This window comes from Ochotona curzoniae, unplaced genomic scaffold (assembly GCF_017591425.1).
Source record: "Ochotona curzoniae isolate NIBS_2020 unplaced genomic scaffold, NIBS_Ocur_1.0 scaffold_1037, whole genome shotgun sequence".
Lineage (NCBI taxonomy): Eukaryota > Metazoa > Chordata > Mammalia > Lagomorpha > Ochotonidae > Ochotona > Ochotona curzoniae.
The window spans coordinates 16,529,489-16,548,975 of NW_024467083.1; the positions used below are offsets into that span (position 1 = coordinate 16,529,489).

Sequence of the window (19,487 nt, forward strand, 5' to 3'; positions counted from 1 at the left end):
GAAATTTTAAAACACAGGAACAGATTCCTCAATATTTACCAAAGTTAGGTCATGAAAACACAGAAAGCCTGAACAATGTTGTGACTGGATCAATAATAAGTCTTAGCAAAGAAAAGCCCAGGACCAGATGGCTTCAGTGCTGAGTTCTACCAAGCTTTTCAGAAAGAGCTAAAAAAAAAAACTCTTAAAGGGAATCCTCCATCATCTGATGAGACCAGAATTACCGTAATTACGAAACCTAACAAGAATTTTAAGTAGAATGAATGGCCAATGCCCCTAATAAAGGCAGATGCAGAAGTCCTCTACAAAATATTACCAAATTGAATCCAAGATCATCTATCCCAATCCGGTGAGATTTATCCCAGGAATGGTTCAACATAGTTAATAAATTTGACACATTATATCCACAAAACAAAGGCCAAGAACTATGATTATCTCAACAAACAGAGTATTCAATACAATACAATACAATATCCTTTCATGACAGATGATCTTAACATCTTGGGCATGGAAGGAAAATACTTCGATACAATCAAGGCAATACATGACAAACCCACAGGCAGCACCATACTAGCTGAAGAAAACTGGAAGCATTTCCACTAAGCTCTAGAACCAGATAAGGATATCCACTATTACTGTATAAATAGTTCTGGAAGTTTTAGCCAGAGTCATTAGACAAGAAAAAGCAATTAAATGGATACAAACTCAAAAGGAGTAAGTCAGATTATCTTTATTTGCAGAAGACAATTATGTAGGGGAACAAAAAGAAACTAAGTGACTATTAGAACTGATGAGAGAATTCAAAGTAACCAAGGACTTTAAAAAGCTGTACAACAAGAATTTAACAATAAAGGAAAAAATGAGAAATGGAAAAATGTTCCAAGTACACCGATTGCCTTTCAGAGCAGCACTTAAGGCATAACTGCCTTCTCTCAAAATCAGGAGATTTGCCATGGTGACAACCTTGGTCCCTCTGTCCCTAACTTGCAGAACCATTCTCTCGCAGCCTGCACTCACAACCCGGCAATTCCCAGCTTCCAGTGCTTCTTTGAGCTCTGCATTTCTGGCATGCAGGGACTGAACTATCTAGTAGAATTAATACATGCACAATTTTCTCACAAGCGGAAATGTTTTATTCTTGGGCCACAGCACAGTAGCCGCTGCCTTTTGACGAGTTACTGCTTTGGGCTATGAAAACCACTTCCTGAGGAAGAGCACCTTAGTCCTCACATTCCTTGCAGCTGATCTTCAGAAGATTCCAGAGCTGCTTTCATGGTTTGAGGCCTTCAGCGCTAGGGATCTGAGTGGACTTACACCTTGGGAAGCAGGTCTAACTAACAGCCGCGTGTTCAGTTGTTTCTGCCACGGTTTGGGCAAGCCCTTAATTTTCCCTCACTGTTTTCTTTGGAGAAAGACTCCAATTCCTCTCCCTTGCTCTTCCACTTTACAGCCATTACTGATAGGTAAATAAACAGCTCACACCTCACTACTTTTGCTTTCTGAACAACTCCAAAGTTGTATTATGTAAAATCTCTTTAGAGACTTATATGTCCTACTAAACAAACACACAGCACCCTGTATGTTTTTTTTAAAAACCCTGTCACCCTTCACTTCAAGTTAGATCAGTTCATCCAGAGACTACTACCTGGCTTGGGTCACATCTTGTCAGGTTTGGGTTTCCCCCTCCAGAGAAGTCTCATCTTTTCCTGCTTTCCTGGTGAGGCCTCACTAGAACTTGAAAATGTTCCTTCAGGGCACAGGTAGTAACTATGATCGGGCTCCTGGTATCTGTTCACTTTGAACTTCTACTTAGTAAATTCTCTGTTATACTGCTAGGCCTTTCCTGGTTTAAAAAAAAAATCTGTAACCACTCAGTATCACTATCCCAGGCTGCTGCCACATCCCATTAAGAATGCTGCCCCATACACGTTAAAACAAGATGCTCCCTCATGGCAGATGGGAACTCTGACCAAGTGTCACAAGCAGCGACCTTTCAATCTTCACTAACCAAAGTATGCAGTGCAGAAAATGAAGACAGATCCTGCCTGTAAGCTGTATGAAGCCAAAGCCTAGATGTTCCCATTTCAATTTCTTGCCGAGTTTCTGAAGGAACACTTGGTAGCATTTTCTGGACCCAGACGAAAGCACTTGAGATCTTGCCCATGTGTGTATGGGTATCTGCATGTATGTATATTAAGGCCCATTACCCTTTATAATTAGCAACCATCATCTCCCAGCTTAAGGTCTCACTTTTTGCCCTTCAACTCTTATAAAATACCAACATTTCTTCTAGCTTAGTCTTTTCAATCTATCACTTTCCTTTTCTGGTAAAACCAGGAAAAATTTTTCAAAGCATTCTCCTTCCTCTTAAATTTTCTAAGGGAAGCTAATTTCTAATTAGACAAAATACCTTATTTTGTTGTGATATAATAATTCCATAGGCTCCTGGATTTTTCTGTATCTTCTCCCCAAGTTCCCTCCCCACTCCCACTGATGTCCCCTATATTACTAAAATAGTATAGTATAGTCCTTCGTAACAGTCGTAGTCCATCATTTGGCTATTTAAGTGTATCCTGACACTGCAGATATAGGGACCATTGCAGAATCCAGTATCCCATTGTCAAAATATATTTAACAGTTTCAGTGGAAGTCCATCTTTGATTTGGGATTAGAGATGCATACTGCATTTTATCTTCACATCTGGATATGATAGTCTGAATTAGAGTTACTATACATCCCCTTAAATGAAAATCCATAAACAAAAACATGAAGTTAGATTTACAACACCATGAAGTTAACATGCTACTGAATGACCAATGTGTCGCTGATGAAAAATACAAACTTCTTGGAGAAAATGATGCTGCTGTATGAGCTACGAGTCAGTGAAGAGTCTAAGAAAAGCTATTTTGAAGAAATGAAAATAAAAACAAATGTTAAAGCACATGAGATGCAGTAACTGAAATAAACTGCTGTAAGAAGGTATTCTCCTTTACCGTAGGTAGAATACAACTTAGTACTCAGAAGTCATCAGGAAGAGTGCTAACAGAACTGAAAGACCTGCCATATGACCCAGCTATCCTACTGCTGGAATATCAAAAAGAAGTGAGATCTGCATATGAAAAAGCTAGTTGTAATCCTATATTTACAGCAACACAGTCTACCACAGCGAAGATGGGATCAACCCAGATGCCCGTAAGAGGCGTGGACCAATAAACTGTAGTCCATCTACTCCACTGAATGAAATTCTATCATTTGCAACCAAATGGTCCCAACTAGAAACCATTATGCTCAGTGAAACAAGTCAATCCCAAAAGGACAAATATGTTCTGATGAGGTGAACTTCATTCAAAATAAAAATCAATAGCTCTTTCAATGTTGTTGTTTTAATATTTTCATCTATTTCAGAAGGGGAAGTTTATGTTCCATTTTCTGGTTCACATCCGAAATGCCTGCAATAGCCAGGGTCAGGCCAGGAACAAACCTGGGAGCCCAGAACTCCATACCCAGTTCTCCCACATACATGGCAGAGGCTCAGTATTTGAGCTATCACCCTGCTTCCCAAAATATGCATTATCAGGACACTGGATTAGAAGCAGAGGAGCTGAAACTCAACCTAGGCATTTAAATACGGGATGTGAGCATCCCCAGTGGCAGCCTAACCCTCTGTGCCACCTTGCCCACCACAGCCCTGGAATTTTCAATGTAGGTAGTACAGTAATTGTACTAACTCATTTATCCATCTCAGCCCAAGTATATATACATGTCTTAAGATCAGCCTCACTCATTTTTGCCTATTAACAAAATCTACTTTTTTTTTTTATAGGCGACACTATACTGCAGTGATCTATTGGCCAGACTTATTCAAGCAGAAAATCTAGAGGAAACCCAAATCATGGTTGATTCTGAAGGGACTTCTGTGCCCTGTGCAGTACACAATTCAGCTTCTCCCAGGGCTTATCTTCGAGGCCTGCAGGCCTATCTGCCAAACAGATGAATTCTTAGTCTACTCTTGGTGAGCCGAGTTTGGTCACAGGGGTATGATATGCAGTCTATCAAAATCTTGTAGATAAGTTGCATAAACCTTGTTCCTCCAGGGCCTTCCTTTTTAAACTAAACGTCATGAAGATAGTTCATCACTTCCTACCTTAGCCTGAGTTTCACAACTAAAGACTCTCCACCACAGCCTTCTTGAAAGTTGTGTTTCCATTGTTTCAAGTTCTGGTTTGAAACCTTGACTGAAATAGCAAGCTATTCCACCACCGAAAACTAAAAAGTCCAATCCCTTCCTTAGCTCGCCTAGAGCAGCAGTCCAAGCTTTTCTACAAAACCCAAAGTGTAAGTGTTTTGGTTCTATCTGTGAAACCCAACACATTCACAACTGCAAGAATCAGGGCACCCTGCACTTGTTAAGATATTAACATCCATCACAAACACTCAGCCTGGTTCAAACAGCACCTTGCCTGCAGACCAGGTTGGCATAAGTTTCACAGTCACCTAAGCTCAAGATGCAAGTCTCATTGAGCAGAGAGGAGAGATCAAATTTCAGACATGTTCATTGAAGACAGCAGTTATATTGGAAAATGTGATTTAAAGATACAGACGTCTCTCACTCCCTTTACTACAGACCTCCCTGTGGGAGACAACAGGACCAGACCGCCACTTGAGAGTGATCAGTCACTGTCCCGGTAGGTCAGTGGGTCTGGGAGAATAGACAAGAACTAGGTCACATTCACCCAGGCATACACTTACTCTACAGGCAAGCATGAGCGGGAACAGTACATCCTTCCAACTATACCTAACACCCAGAGTTGTTCAATTTTCAATGCCTAAGTAAGTTTGAACATAGTTTGTGCTCAATAATGCTTGTTGAATTAATGACAAAATGAACTCTACTTCAGGATAGACAAAACTGCAGTTTTGAACTTATGGGAGTATGTAACAAAACACCTGGCCCATCCTGAATGCACCAGCCAAAATGACCAACTTTAAGGAAATAGGCATCTAATCTCATAGGAATGCATAGCTGCATCATAAAGCCCTTCGGCTATGCTGTTCTGCTCAAAATGATGTTCTGCCAGCCTCCTGGATGGTTCTGCTAATGTTATGTCTTAGCTGAAGAATGCCGACTAAAACGAAAGACTTGATATTATATAGTTGCTGCAAGTAACTTTCTTCTCTTCAACTGCATGCTCATTAACATGACAGATTATATAAAGTGAGCCAGATCTTATAAGATAGTGTTGTTCAGTAGCTCCTTCAGAAACATCCGGGTAATTCGAAATCACAAGGAAAAGTAAGCTATACCTAAGCCTTTTGCTCGCCTGTCTTTACTACTGATAGCAACAGTAATGCACTTCGCTAGACATCCAGAAGTATTAACCTACAGTTGGGAATTGTGCTGACAAGGATCAGCAGTGAATAAAACAAAGTCGTCCCTGCCATCATGAAGCAAAGGTCCAACAAGAAAGTAAATTGTGAAACAGATAATTAAGTGATGGGGCAGAATTGCTGTGCAGATTAAGCCAAAGACTGCAGCACTGGCATCCCAGCTGAGTGCCCATTGGAGAGCATGCTGCTCCAGTTACAGTCCAAATCCCTACTGGTATCTGGGAAGGCAACCCTAGATGGTCCAGGTGCTAGGGCCTCTGTCACTCACGTGGGAGACCTGGATGGAGCTCCAGGCTCCAGACTCAAGTGACACTTCTGGCTCATGTAACCATTGGAGTGAACCTCAAAGAATCCCCCTTTACCCTTTCCTCATCCAACTTTGCCTTTCAAGTAAATAAGTGAATCTTCAATAAAAAGTTGTGAAAACGCAGCTTTGGAAGCCAAGACAAGACAAAATGCCAGTTCCGAGTCTGGAAGAACCAGACGGGGTGACAAATTCTGGAATTGGAAAAATTGATTTCACTTAGGCAGAATGAGAAAGGGGAGCCAACATTGCAATGTACAGTGGGTCCAGATCACCAAGGACCTGACTCAGCATTCTGCACTTGCCCTTAGAGTCATGGAAAACATTTGACGAGTTACAAAGGGTTTCCGATGACCCGATTTATGTGTGGAACTGCTTTGTTATTGCCGAGATTGCTGACATATAGTTGTGGGAATGGACTGGTGTAAAGCATAATATACTTAGTGAAACTACTTGGGAGGCAATTGTCAAGTGAAATGATGGGCAGCAAGATGCAACGGGAAGCACAGATAAACTCAAGACTATGAGGACTGGACGCTAACTTCTACCAGCTAAGTGCTTGGCAGACATCAAGTAGCTATTTTCATCCCATGCTGCCATAAAGGTAAATTTACAAGGAATTGACTCATTTATTTGCTGAATAAGTAAAACTGCAATCAAACCTAAATGACAAAGTACTTTATTCTTAAGACTTTGGAAAATCTCCTCTCCTGCCCGTTTGTCCTCCCTGGAATTGGAAAGGTTTCTCCTCAAACTGATAGGATGTTAACCAGAACTGCAAAAGCATTTGTAATATTTCATCTAGAAATTCCACTTTGAAAAATAAAACTGAAGAACATAATCCAAAGGCAGGGAGTAATCAACCTAAAGACATGGAAAGTCATGTTACAGGAGATGAATAATCCAATGAGGACTGCAACAGTGAGCACAGGAACCAGAATTAGACCCCACCTTCACAGCCACATACTATGTCCTTTACTACTTCAGCATCACCATCTTTTGGCTTTGAGAAAACTGCTCCATCTGCTAGAAATCTAAGCATGATGCCATTCTACTGGATCTCTCAAGACCTAAGAAATAGGTATCATTGAGTTGAGCCACAGAAGTCTATAGTGGTAGAACTGCTTTTTGCCACTCAGATGTCACTGTGCAAAGCTCTGAGTCTTCAAGAAGCCCAACCTGATCTAAACCCTACAAGGGCTCGTAGTGAAGCGGGCATCGTGCTTAGCAAGAAGCCGAAAGAACAGGGGTGAAAGGACCTGACAGATCATACAATCAGTAGCAAATGCAATATTTGAACCTGAAACCAACGTCCTTGTCCCTGTACAATGCCACTTCCTCTTCCCAGTTATCAGAGAGGAAACAGGCTCGTGGATGATGGATCAGTGGCAGAGCCAGCATCAGAGTGCGTATCTCCCAAATCCAGAGACAGAACTGTGACAGCAGCTGTCGCACACGAGCCACACACCAACCACTGAGTAAATGGAAATAAAAATTGACCATCTATTAACCACATTACAAATCTTAGATTCAATGAGCTTATTTTAATTATTTTCCATGATACAGTTTATTATAGGGATTCCCCCGACCCTATCTTTCCCTGCTCTTATTTCCCTCCCATATTACAGCAAAAACAGTCCTGAACCTAGTTACAAGTTCAACACTGTGCAATTCACAACAGGACATTGTAGGTATTAACAAAGGCAGAACATCTAGCATTGTTTCATCGATGTGTATTTAACTGTTTCGCTGCAGGAGTCAAGATACATACTGCAAAGTATAAGATCTGCAGGAGGAAAAACAGAAGTCTGCCACAGAATGATCCAACTCCAAAAGAAATGCAGAGAGAATCCTGCACTATCAGAAAATCAGATGGGTTGAACGGGAGAAAAAAATAAATCCCAAGCAGCCAGCAAGTGCCCCTTCTACCCCATAGAACTGTGCAAGGTACTTTATCCATCCAAAAATCACAACCGAAAAGGTGAGACAAAATGAGGTATTTACCCACAACTACCCAGCCTATGTGGTACTATCTGAACTTATGTCTGATGCAAACCTATATTCTTTCAACACATAATTAATCTTGCCTTCCACTCCAATACTCCAGCCTCTGAGAAATATTAAATCTAGCATCCTAAAACATTGGAGCCAGTCAACATAAGGGATCGACACTCAATAGCCCTTCACTGGAATACTCTATGCCAAGAATTCAAGAACACTGAAAGAAATAGTCCCCAGTGTTATAAATTCATAATCCTAGAGAAAAAGTTATGGTGACACTAAACATACAGAAACCTTCAGAAGTTTGGGACATCCTTTACCTGTGCCCTCTTTTCTATCTTAACTTACAAGTTTGTTAATCTTGAATTTCAGAAACAACCTTAATGGTAAAGTCCATGCTCCAAATACATGCACTTTCATGTCTTTATTGTCAAATGCAAATAATGTAAAATTCAGTATTCATGTATTCATGCTATTAAGCCTTTTTCATCATTGCTCTGAGTAATGGTCTTGTTGGGGACATCACTGAGGTCTAACGCCCTGCATACTCCCAGTATTCTATCCTGTTCCTCTCTAAGTAACCTTCCTGTTTCCTTCATGGTCTTGTACTTTTTCACTGGCCTTGTAGCATCCAGTGACATACCTTCCTCGCTCTTACACTCAGTATTTCACACATTCAAAGCTATTTTCTCCCTGCCCCGAAAGCAGAAACTAACCTAACTTCTACATGGAATATATAAGACAAATGTCTTTGGTAGAATGAAATATCTGGGGCCAGACACACACACTGACTTACTCCACTTTGTCAATGCATACCATTAGGGAAGGCAAGGGAAGTTTTCTAGATACTCACTGGTATCAGTTTAATGCATGAAATAACCATTCACCTACCAAATATTTGCAATGCACAATAACTAATTCAATTGGCTCTTGTCTCTCCATAAAAAGGAATCTGCACTAAAATTCGTACTGTACAGATTAAAACCAACACAGCTTCAGGCATTGAACTTTATTGAGTTCTCATCCACTAAGCTATCCAATTCAACAGAACTGATGTTGCAATTCATAGCCACCAATGCCCAAGGAAAACAGAGCCAAGCAAAACGCTGAAAAGTTATGAGTTTAGCATAAAAGGTGACAACTCCCAAAGTAATCAGACAAAATAACTGAAAGCAGGTTGTTTTCTTATTTTAAATACAGTGGCTTTCAGTGCTGAATAGACTATCATTTTTACATCTGCAGGACAGATACATTACAGACTTTGTGCAATCACTCTCCTTTTCATCTCCTCATGCAATTCACCATCTACCCACCAGGACTGGCACCAGAAAGAGGACATTTCCCTGGACTTGGAATTAGGTCAGCTGGCCTCAAGTCTCAGCTTCACTTCCTTCTGTGTGACCTTGAGTACACGTCTCAATTTCCCTCTCTAGAGCAGTGATAAAATTATTCTCACCTCACAGATGGGGACTGGTGGGGAGAGGAGGAAGGAAGTTTGAGTGCCTACTATCACCTCACATTCATTTTCACCACAATCCTGTGAAGTGGGGTATTCTATTTCTTGCCTATCAGATGAAGAAAGTGAGTTTCAACAAGTCAACTTTCAAAGTCATGTGAAGTTTCAGAGCTGAAATTCAACCATTTCTGTCTGATCCCTGATCTTCACAAAACCATTATACCCCTTATGTGCAATGTATAAAAGCTAAATTGTTTTAATTACTGCAAATGTTTCTAGTTATTGCTAAGTATAGAAAGCAGGAGCAAAGAGCAGCAGATACATGCTAAGGTGGCACAGCCTGTCACAGGGCTGGGAGTAGAACCCAGTCCTGCTGGCTTAAAGGCTTTTCCATTAAATCAGGGCTGCACCCCCTCCCAAGAAAAGGCAGGGAGACATTATGCTTGTTTATTCAGGCCAGCTGTTACACGCCTATTTTAAGACAAGCACTTTGAAAATCATGGAAGGTGAGTATCAAGTGTGCCATTAAATATTCCATATTAATTGACCCCTAAGAACTCCCATGTGAGGAGCATATGTTGCCGACTTCCTGTTAAGCAACTGAAAACCTGACTGTTTCTTGCAACATGTATTTTGAAAGCATAAATACCAACACAAAATAAAAGCCTAAGGTCACTTCTTGTGTTAAAAGTGCCCATTTCTATGCTATCCATTGTTTTGTCTGCTAAATACACGAGACTGAAGAAAAATTTAACAAACTTGTGACGGGCCTGTACATAATGCCAAATCTAGATTAGCATATAGGAAAGTATAATCTAGCACTACTCCAAATAGCAGCTAACAATAGACATCTGAGTTTACAAGTACGGTTACAATAGAGAAAAGGGGACTCACTTCAAAGCACACTACTCAATGGCGCCCTGCTTCCCAAGGTTACACAGACATTCCCAATCCAGAACAAAGAATTACATGTCCTAGACCAACCATCATAAAGTACAGTATTAGAGACCCAAAATGACCAGCTATGCTCACTTTCCCCTTCCCTCTCATCATCCTCCCTGCTTTTCCTCTCCAATTGTATTCCTTTCCCCATTATGTCTACCAAAAGTCTAGCTTCCAATTTACACCAAATGCAATGAATGTGTACACCAGATGTGCACAAAATTACCCAGTTGCTACATGCAACATCCTGAGCCAAAATCCTAACTCACTGTCAATGAGGAGCTATTAACAATAGTTACAGGGTCAATCAGAAAACATTCCTCCCAGGGAATACCGTGAGAAAGCAAGACAGCAGGAAAAATAAATGCATTGCACTTCCTCTTCAAATGTGCTGATCGCTTCCTTACAGAAAATACAATTCACTTTCAATGTTCTAATTCCCATCTTGGCTCCACTGTAAGCTACTTGTTAGCCCCAGTAAATAAACCCCTCTCAACCTCAGAATATGGATCACATGAGGATAAATAACAGGGCACGCTTCATGGTGGTGTGTTGATTAAATGGGACAGTGCACAGGAGGTCTTAGAAATTGCCTCGTATGTTTCTGCAGACACAGAAATAGTGTCTGAAAAAAATTCACTAGGCACTCATTGCTTGCAGGTCAGAGCTCTAGTTCACTTAGGCCTCACACAGCCCAGAGAGTCAGGTTCTTCAGTAGCCCTACCTAAGAAATAAGAAAGCTGAGGAATGGACAGGGTCAGTTCCTTTCTGAAAGTCAAACAGAGCATGTTAATGCTATTTGCTATTGTTACCAATGGACCTTAGCTAGCAGATATTTGTTTTTAAGAATCTAGATAGGCTTGAATAGGTCTTGTATATATATAAACATGTTTGAAAGGTATTTAAGAGTCATTTTTCCTACCTTGATGAGTTTACACCTACTCATGTACGCTACAATGTAGGAATCCCCATGTCAAAATCTGGATCTGAAACTCAATAATGGTTAAGCAGGACCAAACCCAGAAATGAGACGAAAAAATTTAAGACGATTCCAGGGATGCTGCCCTGCAACTCTATACACACGATTAAAGAAACTGATTTTGTCTATTCTCTCAGCGAAATGGCAAGCTCATCAATTGAAAGGAAGAATGAAGGAGATGCAGGTTTGAGGAAATAAAAGGTACTGGCCATCACGGAAAGTCAAATGGTTCCAGGGAAATCCTCAAGCTTCTTGGTCTCAAGACCTCTTTGTACTAAAACCAAAAGGGATATTGAGATCCCTCAGCATCAGGGATCATCTGTTTAACCTGTAAGAATTCTGAACTAGAAACTCTCAAAGCCTTTTCCTTCCTTGTAACACCAGCAATGGTGTTGCATGGCCTTGGGAAAAAAACCCATCATGTCCTTAGAAATTAGAAGGGTAAAAAAAATTTAAATGAGATTTCTTGTTACTTCTCTTTGTAAAACTGCCTTTCTAGTAAAGGCAGAAAGATCTTCCATCCACTAGATCACTCCCCAAATAACCATGATGTCCAGAGCTGAGCTGATGTGAAGCCAGGAGCTTTTGCAATCTCCCACATAGGTACAAGGTCTGTATAAACAGAATTTGGGCCATCTTCTCCTGCTTTCCCAGGCCACAAGCAGGGAGTTGGATCAGAAGTACAGCAGCCATGCCACAAACCAGCTCCCATATGGGATGCTGGGACAAGCAGGCTGAGGATTAGCCAGTTGAGCCATTGCACCAAACCCTATGAAGAATTTTGAGCTTTTGCAACCTTAAAAAAAATCTGAAAAACTTCCAGGAGTCCCCCGAACATACTCTGAAAACATTCTAAAGACATACTACTCAGATGATCAAACAGTTTAAATGCCAATTTAAGGTTAGAGATGACAAATTAAGTGGGAGCAGTCAGCCTGGGGTATGACTGCCTCCACCACATTCCTTTGCCCCTTATAGCCAGGGACTAATCAACAAGCTGGGTTCAACCAGGATTTTGTTTACCCAAATGAGCAAGGCAAATCAAGAAAAACCCAGGAAGTAATTGCAATGACTATGGTATTTAAGCCAAGTAGTAATGAAATGAACACATGAGGGCAGTGAAGAGGTAGAAGGGCCAAAGATTTCAAACGATTGCTGGATTTAGGTATTAGAGTAAATCGGAAAGGAAAGGATTGTGAGAGTAGGATGCTTGAAAATTTGCTCAGCAGTGTAACTGGTAGCGACCTCAACTCAGCACCCAGAACTGATTGGAGGAATGCCAAGGGCAGATCCCAATGAAGCCTGAAACCTGGGCCTCTGCCGAGATACTCTTCTCAACATCTAGGAGTTTCTGAAGCCAACTCTCGAACATCTAACCTTTCATGTTCTTTAGCCTTCTCCTCCTCCATCTGCCTCAGGTATCATTCTCTCCAGCAACAGCCACACTCATTCCCAGTGCCTCCCTATGCAAGTCATTGCTCACTCTACTTCATGGGAACATTCTACAATGAAATAGCTGTCCCAATACAATGGCAATGTAAAAACAAGCAGATGTCGGCTATTAATAAGTTCGAGGTTTATCCTGGTAAGTAATACCATGGATGTCCTGAGAAGATTGAGAGGAGAGAATGAAAAAGGCAACTAAAGTTAAAGCAAAATATTTAAACATACTGAGAAAGCAAAGTGAGAAAACATGAGAGGAGATGACCAGGAGACTTTAATGTGGTGAAGTAGAAGCCAGAATTTCAGGAGGAAGTAAATGATCAATAATGCCAATTGCCACACGGGGGTTAATAAAAAAGGTCCCCCTGAATTTGAAAACTAGAAGTGTGAGGTGATCTGTTCTGGAGCAACTCCATGATATAATTTTTCCTATCTTAAAGAAGACTGGACACTTTCCAAAGGCCAGTAGCCTACAGCTCACCTAGACTTTCAATATTTCTGTCCTTAGGGTTCCATCTCCTAGAGAATCCAAGTAAGTCACCAAGTGTAAGAACAGGTGTTCATGAAGCCCTAAGATGACTTACAAAAAAAGCCTTAATTAACTTTAGATTGGTGTCTCACAATCTTACATTATTGCATTAATCAACTAAAGATTACCGACTTCCCAGGCGTCGAACACAAAGGAGGATGAGAGGTTGGCATAATGGGCTAAGCCTCCAACTGCAGCTCCAGCAGCCCATATGGAGCCCAGTTTGAGTCTAGCAGCTCCATTTCTGATGCAGCTCTGTTAATGCACCTGGGAAAGCAATGGAGGGATGGCTTGAGTCCTTGGGCCCTTGCACCTACACAGAAGACCCAGAATAGCTCCAAACTTCAAAGCAGTTCAGCTCCAGCTATTGCAGCCATTAGGAAGAAATCTTCCTGGTTCATACACCAATCTATCCATTCAACTCTACCTTTCCACTAGAAATATTTTAAAAACTAAACAAAAGGCAGGAAGGGGGTGGAGATGCAGTGGGGTATACTACACTCTTTTCAGGCACTTCCAGTCATTTTTTCTGCCTTTCTGTGTCACCCAATATCCTACACGAAACTGCCTTGATCTGGGGACAAGGAGTACAAGGATGTACTTGGAATGCATATGCCAGTATTAAACTATAAAAGTTTAAGACAATGCATGGTTATATTTAGAAAGTTTTCTTTAATCCTTTTAAGAAAAGTATAGTAACAGCATCCAAACCCACTGAATGTAACTTGAAAGAAATCCTGAGGACAATTTCGTGTTCTTGCAGAAATGCTTCAACTTTCAATGCCCAGAGAACAGTATTATATGGAAAAGCATGGAAAGTCTGAAACAACCCAACCTGAATGTAAACACTTTGAGAAATACATTAGATTTACTTCCCTTATATTTAATATGTTTGAATTTGTTGAACTCGAGTCTGAAAATTCTTTAGACAATCCAAATTATGTAACTAATGCCTATTGCACAGCCTGACAAGTAAACTCACAGAAGGTATCACTCCCATTTTAATCCATAATTGAAAATCTCAAAATAAAGATAATCTCATCTGTGACAGATCTATGGTGTTTATTCAGAGACCTTAACCACTGAGGGTGACAACAAGCTAGTAACCCATGATGTACAAGACATCCGCCTGGCCTAGAGGTGGCTCTGCTAAGCTGCATGAGTTTTGAGCCCCAGGGAAAAGGCGGTTTGAGACACAAAAATCGACTTAATACAGACACCGACTTGCTTAGATTTTCACAATCAATTTTTACTTAACTTTATTCTTTACAATAAGGGGAACATGTCCATGGAATACATGTGGTTAATGTTCACTTTATCTCATGGTAAAGATAAAATACAAATTAGTTTGTAACAGACTTACTTTTTAAGTTAAGTTCATCCTGTTACCAAGATGACAAAGAGACTGATGTCTTCAGCCAAGACAATGACAGGATCTGGGCTCCATTAATACTTCCTTTTAGGATAGTCATTCAGCTTATTAGGACACAGATTCAAATCAGTTGAGCAATCATAACTTTTCAGGGTTTTTTAGTTCAAAAAAGGCAGTGATAAGAGGAAAACAAAAGAACATACCACTCAAGATTAAAGAGTCTTAGAGGAGTCATTTTACAGACTCCTTCAGGAAAACTAAGAGCAAGCAAAATACCAGTAAATCCATTTCTTTTGTCAACATCGGTTCCCAACAGTATCTCAAATGCCTAAAATCTGAAGTGAGAGCTTCCAGTTATCTCCCTCCTGGACTATTTCTTGATGGTACACAGTCTTCTTTTAAATTGATATCATCAATAAAACACCAGCCAAGAGCCGAAATAATTCTTAGGCACAACAAAAAGCCCCAAATATCAGTAACCACGTCTCTAACTCCAGAACAATAACCTGCCAAGGTGCCTGTCAGGGTTACTCTGGATGAACAGGCTTTACCCAAAGCTGTTCGCTGTTAGACCAGAGCTGAAGGGGTCAGAATCTAAGCTTTTGCAGCCAGGGCCCTTCTCGGGAAAGAGGCAGAAATGTTTAGTATATTAGCCTACAAGACCTGTAACACTTTGTGATTCTTACATCTTTCAAATATTTTTAAAGTATTTCTATTGGAAAGTCAGATTTACAGAGAGAAGAATGAGAAAGACCTTCCATCCACTGGTTCTCTAAGTGGCCACAACATCCAGAGAAAGCTCAACTCAGCTGAGCTTAACTCAGGAGCCAGAAGCCTCCTTCATCTCTCCCACATAGGTATAGGATCCCAAGGCCCCAGACCATCCTACACTGCTTGCCCTGGCCACAAGCAGGGAGCTGGATGGGAAGAGTAGTAGCTAGGACATAAATCAGCACCCATATGGGATCCTGGCACATGCAAGGACTTCAGCCAGTAGGTTACTATTAAGAACCATGCCTGACGGACTGCAAGAGGACACGGGTGGAGACAGAACCAACCCAGCAACTGCAACCACCAGCTGATCGGGGCAATGGACTGTGCTGGGCCCTATGCTTACTAGAACACGCAGGAATCTGGACTGGGAATGCCTCAAAATTTCTTTGAGGATCTCCCCAGTCGAGACACCAGACTCCGAGTTCTAACCAAGAAAAGACAGAACAAGTCAAGCAACAACCTCAGCTATCTGTTGGCAGCAAAATACTGGGCAAATGGAGACTCTAGAAGGGACTGTGTCAATCAATGGACTCTTCAACGACCACATCGTGCTTGGAGTGGCGAGACTGGCAGCGACCCATGAATGGTGAACTATTAGAACCACTTAATCGAGTATCTCAGAGCATGCCCCACATCTGGGACTTAGGGTGGGTGGGAAACTGGGTGGGGCTTTTTCCTCTATATCCCCCTTTAGGCCTTAAACCTTTTTTACCCCAATATGTAAGGATTGTCAAAATTAAAAATTAAAAAAAAAAAAAAAAAAAAAAACCGTGCCTGGGCCCGGTGCAGTGGCTCAAGTGGTTAAAGGTCCTCGCCTTGCACACCCCGGAATCCCATATGGGCGCCGGTTCTAATCCCGGCAGTCCCCGCTTCCCTTCCAGCTCCCTGCCTGTGGCCCAGGAGAGCAGTCGAGGACGGCCCAAAGCTTTGGGACCCTGCACCCGTGTGGGAGACCCAGAAGAGGCTCCTGGCTTCAGATCAGCATAGCATCGGCCGTTGCGCTCACTTGGGGAGTGAGTCATCGGACGGAAGATCTTCCTCTCTGTCTCCCCTCTCTGTATATCCCCCTTTCCAATAAAAATAAATGTTTAAAAAAAGAAAAGAATGGGACCTGGCACAGTAAAAAAAAATAAATAAATAAGAAATTAATGTGTTTATTATCAGTGAAGTTTTTTATATTCCACATACACTGGTAACTATGAAACATATTTAACACGCCTAAAGCTACTTAGTAAGAGTCACTGAAGAATTTCATGCCAACCTGCATAATACAAACTCATCCGTCTAAGTGTTCAGCCGTCCAGTGACCTTACATCTCTGTAGAAGGGCTGAGAACCTGAAGCCAAGATGGACACCACCATGTTCAGGCTCTGGCAACCCCTTGGTCACAGAAATCACAGTAAATTTAAACCCAGGGACCTCAGGACTGGGCAGCCTTGTAAGAACTCACTGGAGCCAGCTCAGTGGCACATCAGGCTAATCCTCCACCGTATGGCAACTGCGTCTCATGGGCACCAGTTCATGTCTTGGCTGCTCTACTTCTGATCCAGCTCCCCGAGTATGGTGGCCTGCGAAAGTAGGCCCAAGGCCTTGAGACCCTACACCAATATGAGAGACCCAAAAGAAGCTCCTGGCTCACAGCTTCAGATTGTCTCAGCTCTTGCTGTTGAAGCCATTTGAGGAACGAACCAGTGGATGGAAGCCCTCTCTGAATCTCCCCCCTGTGAAAGTCTGCCTTTCAACTAAATATTCCTAAAAATTAAGAATACCTCCTAGGCACACTGAGTAAAGCAAGAACTGTGAGCTGCCCAATTTACCTCTTCAGAATCTGAAAGCTTCTCTGCTGGCACAGGGCAAGAACCCCTTCAGGGCAGGCATTCTCTTGCATTCCTTGTGGCACTCCCCCACCCACACAGGGAAGACAATTCTCATAGCATTGCATGTGTTAAATTTTCTTCAGCTGAGTTTATACAGCAATGATCTTCAATCCAGAAAAAGACTAAGTCACATCTACTGTATCTCAAGAGGAAACGAAAGAGTTCAACCCATTCACAAGGGTTTCCTCCTCGCTAATAGCCAAATACAGAGAAAGGTTTGCGTGTCATAACAGCGTAGAGTTCCTCAGCCTTCCAGAAAACCAACTTAAAGGACAAATGCTGTGAGACACAGGAAACAAGTTTCAGGAAGTGTGCTCAGTATTATACTTCTGGCTGGTGGAACAAGGCATCCTGACACTGTCCACCACCTCCTCCCCGCCCCTCCGCTCCCAACCAGATTCTGCCCAGGATGGAAAACAGGGATCCACTGAACTGGAACAGCTACCCATCTTCTCCTCCGTAATGACAACCATTGCCAAATCCCAGACAGGAGAGTCAGATCTGAGACTTGGGGAAGAGGTCCACAGTGCTGCCAGTCAAGCAGGTGCAGGGTCCAGTATACAGTCACTGACCTCATCTGCAATACACATAGCCTTACCCTGTGCATGCCTGGTCTGAGGGGACCACACAACAGCCGGCCATAAGTAGGCAGGCAAACGGACTGAGGGTATGTGAACAGAGCTGAGGGTGAAAGCAGCAACTTCAAACATCCACTCAGGGAATCATCAAGTCCATTCTCACAGTGCACCGCTTGCCTTACTAAGCAGCAGGGGTTCCATACCACACGGGATAGGTGTGAAAACGCATAACAAGAGACGCTGTCCTCTCCCTTTCAGGTTGAAAGTGGTTGTGTGTGCGTTTCTCGTTGTGAAAGAGAAAATAGAAGTTCTGGATGGCGTTTAAACCTCCGTCTACACACAAACTTTCCGGCTGCCAGGCGACTTTCGAGTTGATGCTCGGGGAACTCAGCCTCCAGAGGGGCCTGTCCCGCCGAGTCTCAGCCCCGGGAGCAAAGGTGAGCTGCACCACCTGAGCACGGGACCCCGGAAGGAAGGTACAATCTCCAGACTTCTAATTTCCTGCCGCTGCTGAGACAGTGCTGGACCGGCTCCTTCTCACTCGCTCAGGAGAAGCCGTAGTAAACACCCCCACGCAGCTGGCCAGGGCTCAGGGGCCTTCGCAGGCAGCCCGGTTCCGCTCCCTTTTCCTTCCTTTGCCCAGTGTCATTCCTGTTCAGATAACGGTCCCCAACGCCCTCCACTTCCTAGAGTCCCCGTGTGTGTCATGGTTCCTCTTTCAACACAGGCACACACACGCACAAAAGCAAAGCAGAACAGACCAGACAAATGACACCCCGCCCCCCATCACCTTGCCTCTTGTTTCCCAACCTTATTCCATGGGCGAGCTGCGCCAAACCCCCTTTGTTGCTCTATATAGTGAAGGACACGCAAAGACAGCTGTTTTTCCCCCCACCTCAAGGAAAGCTTTTGCGTTCAGCTGAAGAGTAAACCCTTTCCAAGCCAAAGTAGGAAGAGCCGAAGCGGTCCCCTAAAGCAGAAGGTTGAGAGGCAAAGCACGCTAAGAGCACCTAGATGTTTGCATTCACACAAAGAAATTAGCCGGCAGATTAATGGGAGACGCCGGCTGGAGCGAGGGGGGCGCCAGCGCCGGCCTCCTTACCTGGGACATCTGCGGCCTCAGGTTGATCTCCTTGAGGTTGATGGAGTGCGCCCTCAGGTTGTTGAGCAGCTGGCACAAGAGGACCCCATCGCGGAGGGTCTGAGCCAGGTCAAACACCTGCGCCGACTCCCAAGTCACTCGGTGGTTAGCCGGCAGTACCTTGCAGTGGATGAGCCACTGCGCGCACTGCTTCCAGGGCTCCATGCCCGACGGCCCCAAGAAGCACCCCGGGCCGGGGCGGACAGCGAGGATGTAGCCCCCGCCGCCGCGGTTCCTCTGCGCCCCGCCGACGCCAACAGCGGCCGTCGCCTTCTCTGCGCCGGTTCGAGACAGCAGGCGCCGCGGCCAGCGGGCCGGGGTCGCCGCGCGCAGGCTCGGGTCCGCTCCCGACCCGACAGCCGCTGCAGCGAGTCCCGCCGGCTCTCCGTGCGCCCCTGCCGGCTCGGCGGCGGCGGCCGCGCACAAGCTTCCGACTGGCGAGCCGGGCGCCCGCACTGAGCATGCCCAGCGCGCCGGCCGGGCTCGAGCCGTCTGCGAGTCCCCAGGGGCGCGGTGGGAGCGCGCGAGCCGCCCGGGCTCCGGGTCGGGGACCGGGGCGGGGCCTGGGGAGGCCGGGCAGCGGCGGGCGGAGCGCGGCGAGCGCGGGGGATCCCGCAGCCCCTGCCCCGCGCTCGCGCCGGGGTCCTGGGCTGTCCTCAGGGCGCAGCCTCCCGGCTAGGGCAAAACCAGGTTCTTCTGTGCT

At 43.7% G+C, this 19,487-nt stretch overlaps 1 protein-coding gene across 4 annotated transcripts in view; it reads right to left on the reverse strand.

Annotated features, from left to right (window-relative positions):
* Positions 1 to 19,245, reverse strand: part of VAV3 (vav guanine nucleotide exchange factor 3) — a 349,285-nt gene extending 330,040 nt beyond the window's left edge. For all 4 annotated transcript variants that reach the window (XM_040998716.1, XM_040998713.1, XM_040998714.1 and 1 more), the window contains exon 1: positions 18,746 to 19,245. In XM_040998716.1, the coding sequence (XP_040854650.1) occupies positions 18,746 to 18,949 (204 nt within the window). In that variant the 5' untranslated portion in view covers positions 18,950 to 19,245. The remainder of the gene's footprint in view (positions 1 to 18,745) is intronic.
* Positions 19,246 to 19,487: the final 242 nt, after the last annotated feature.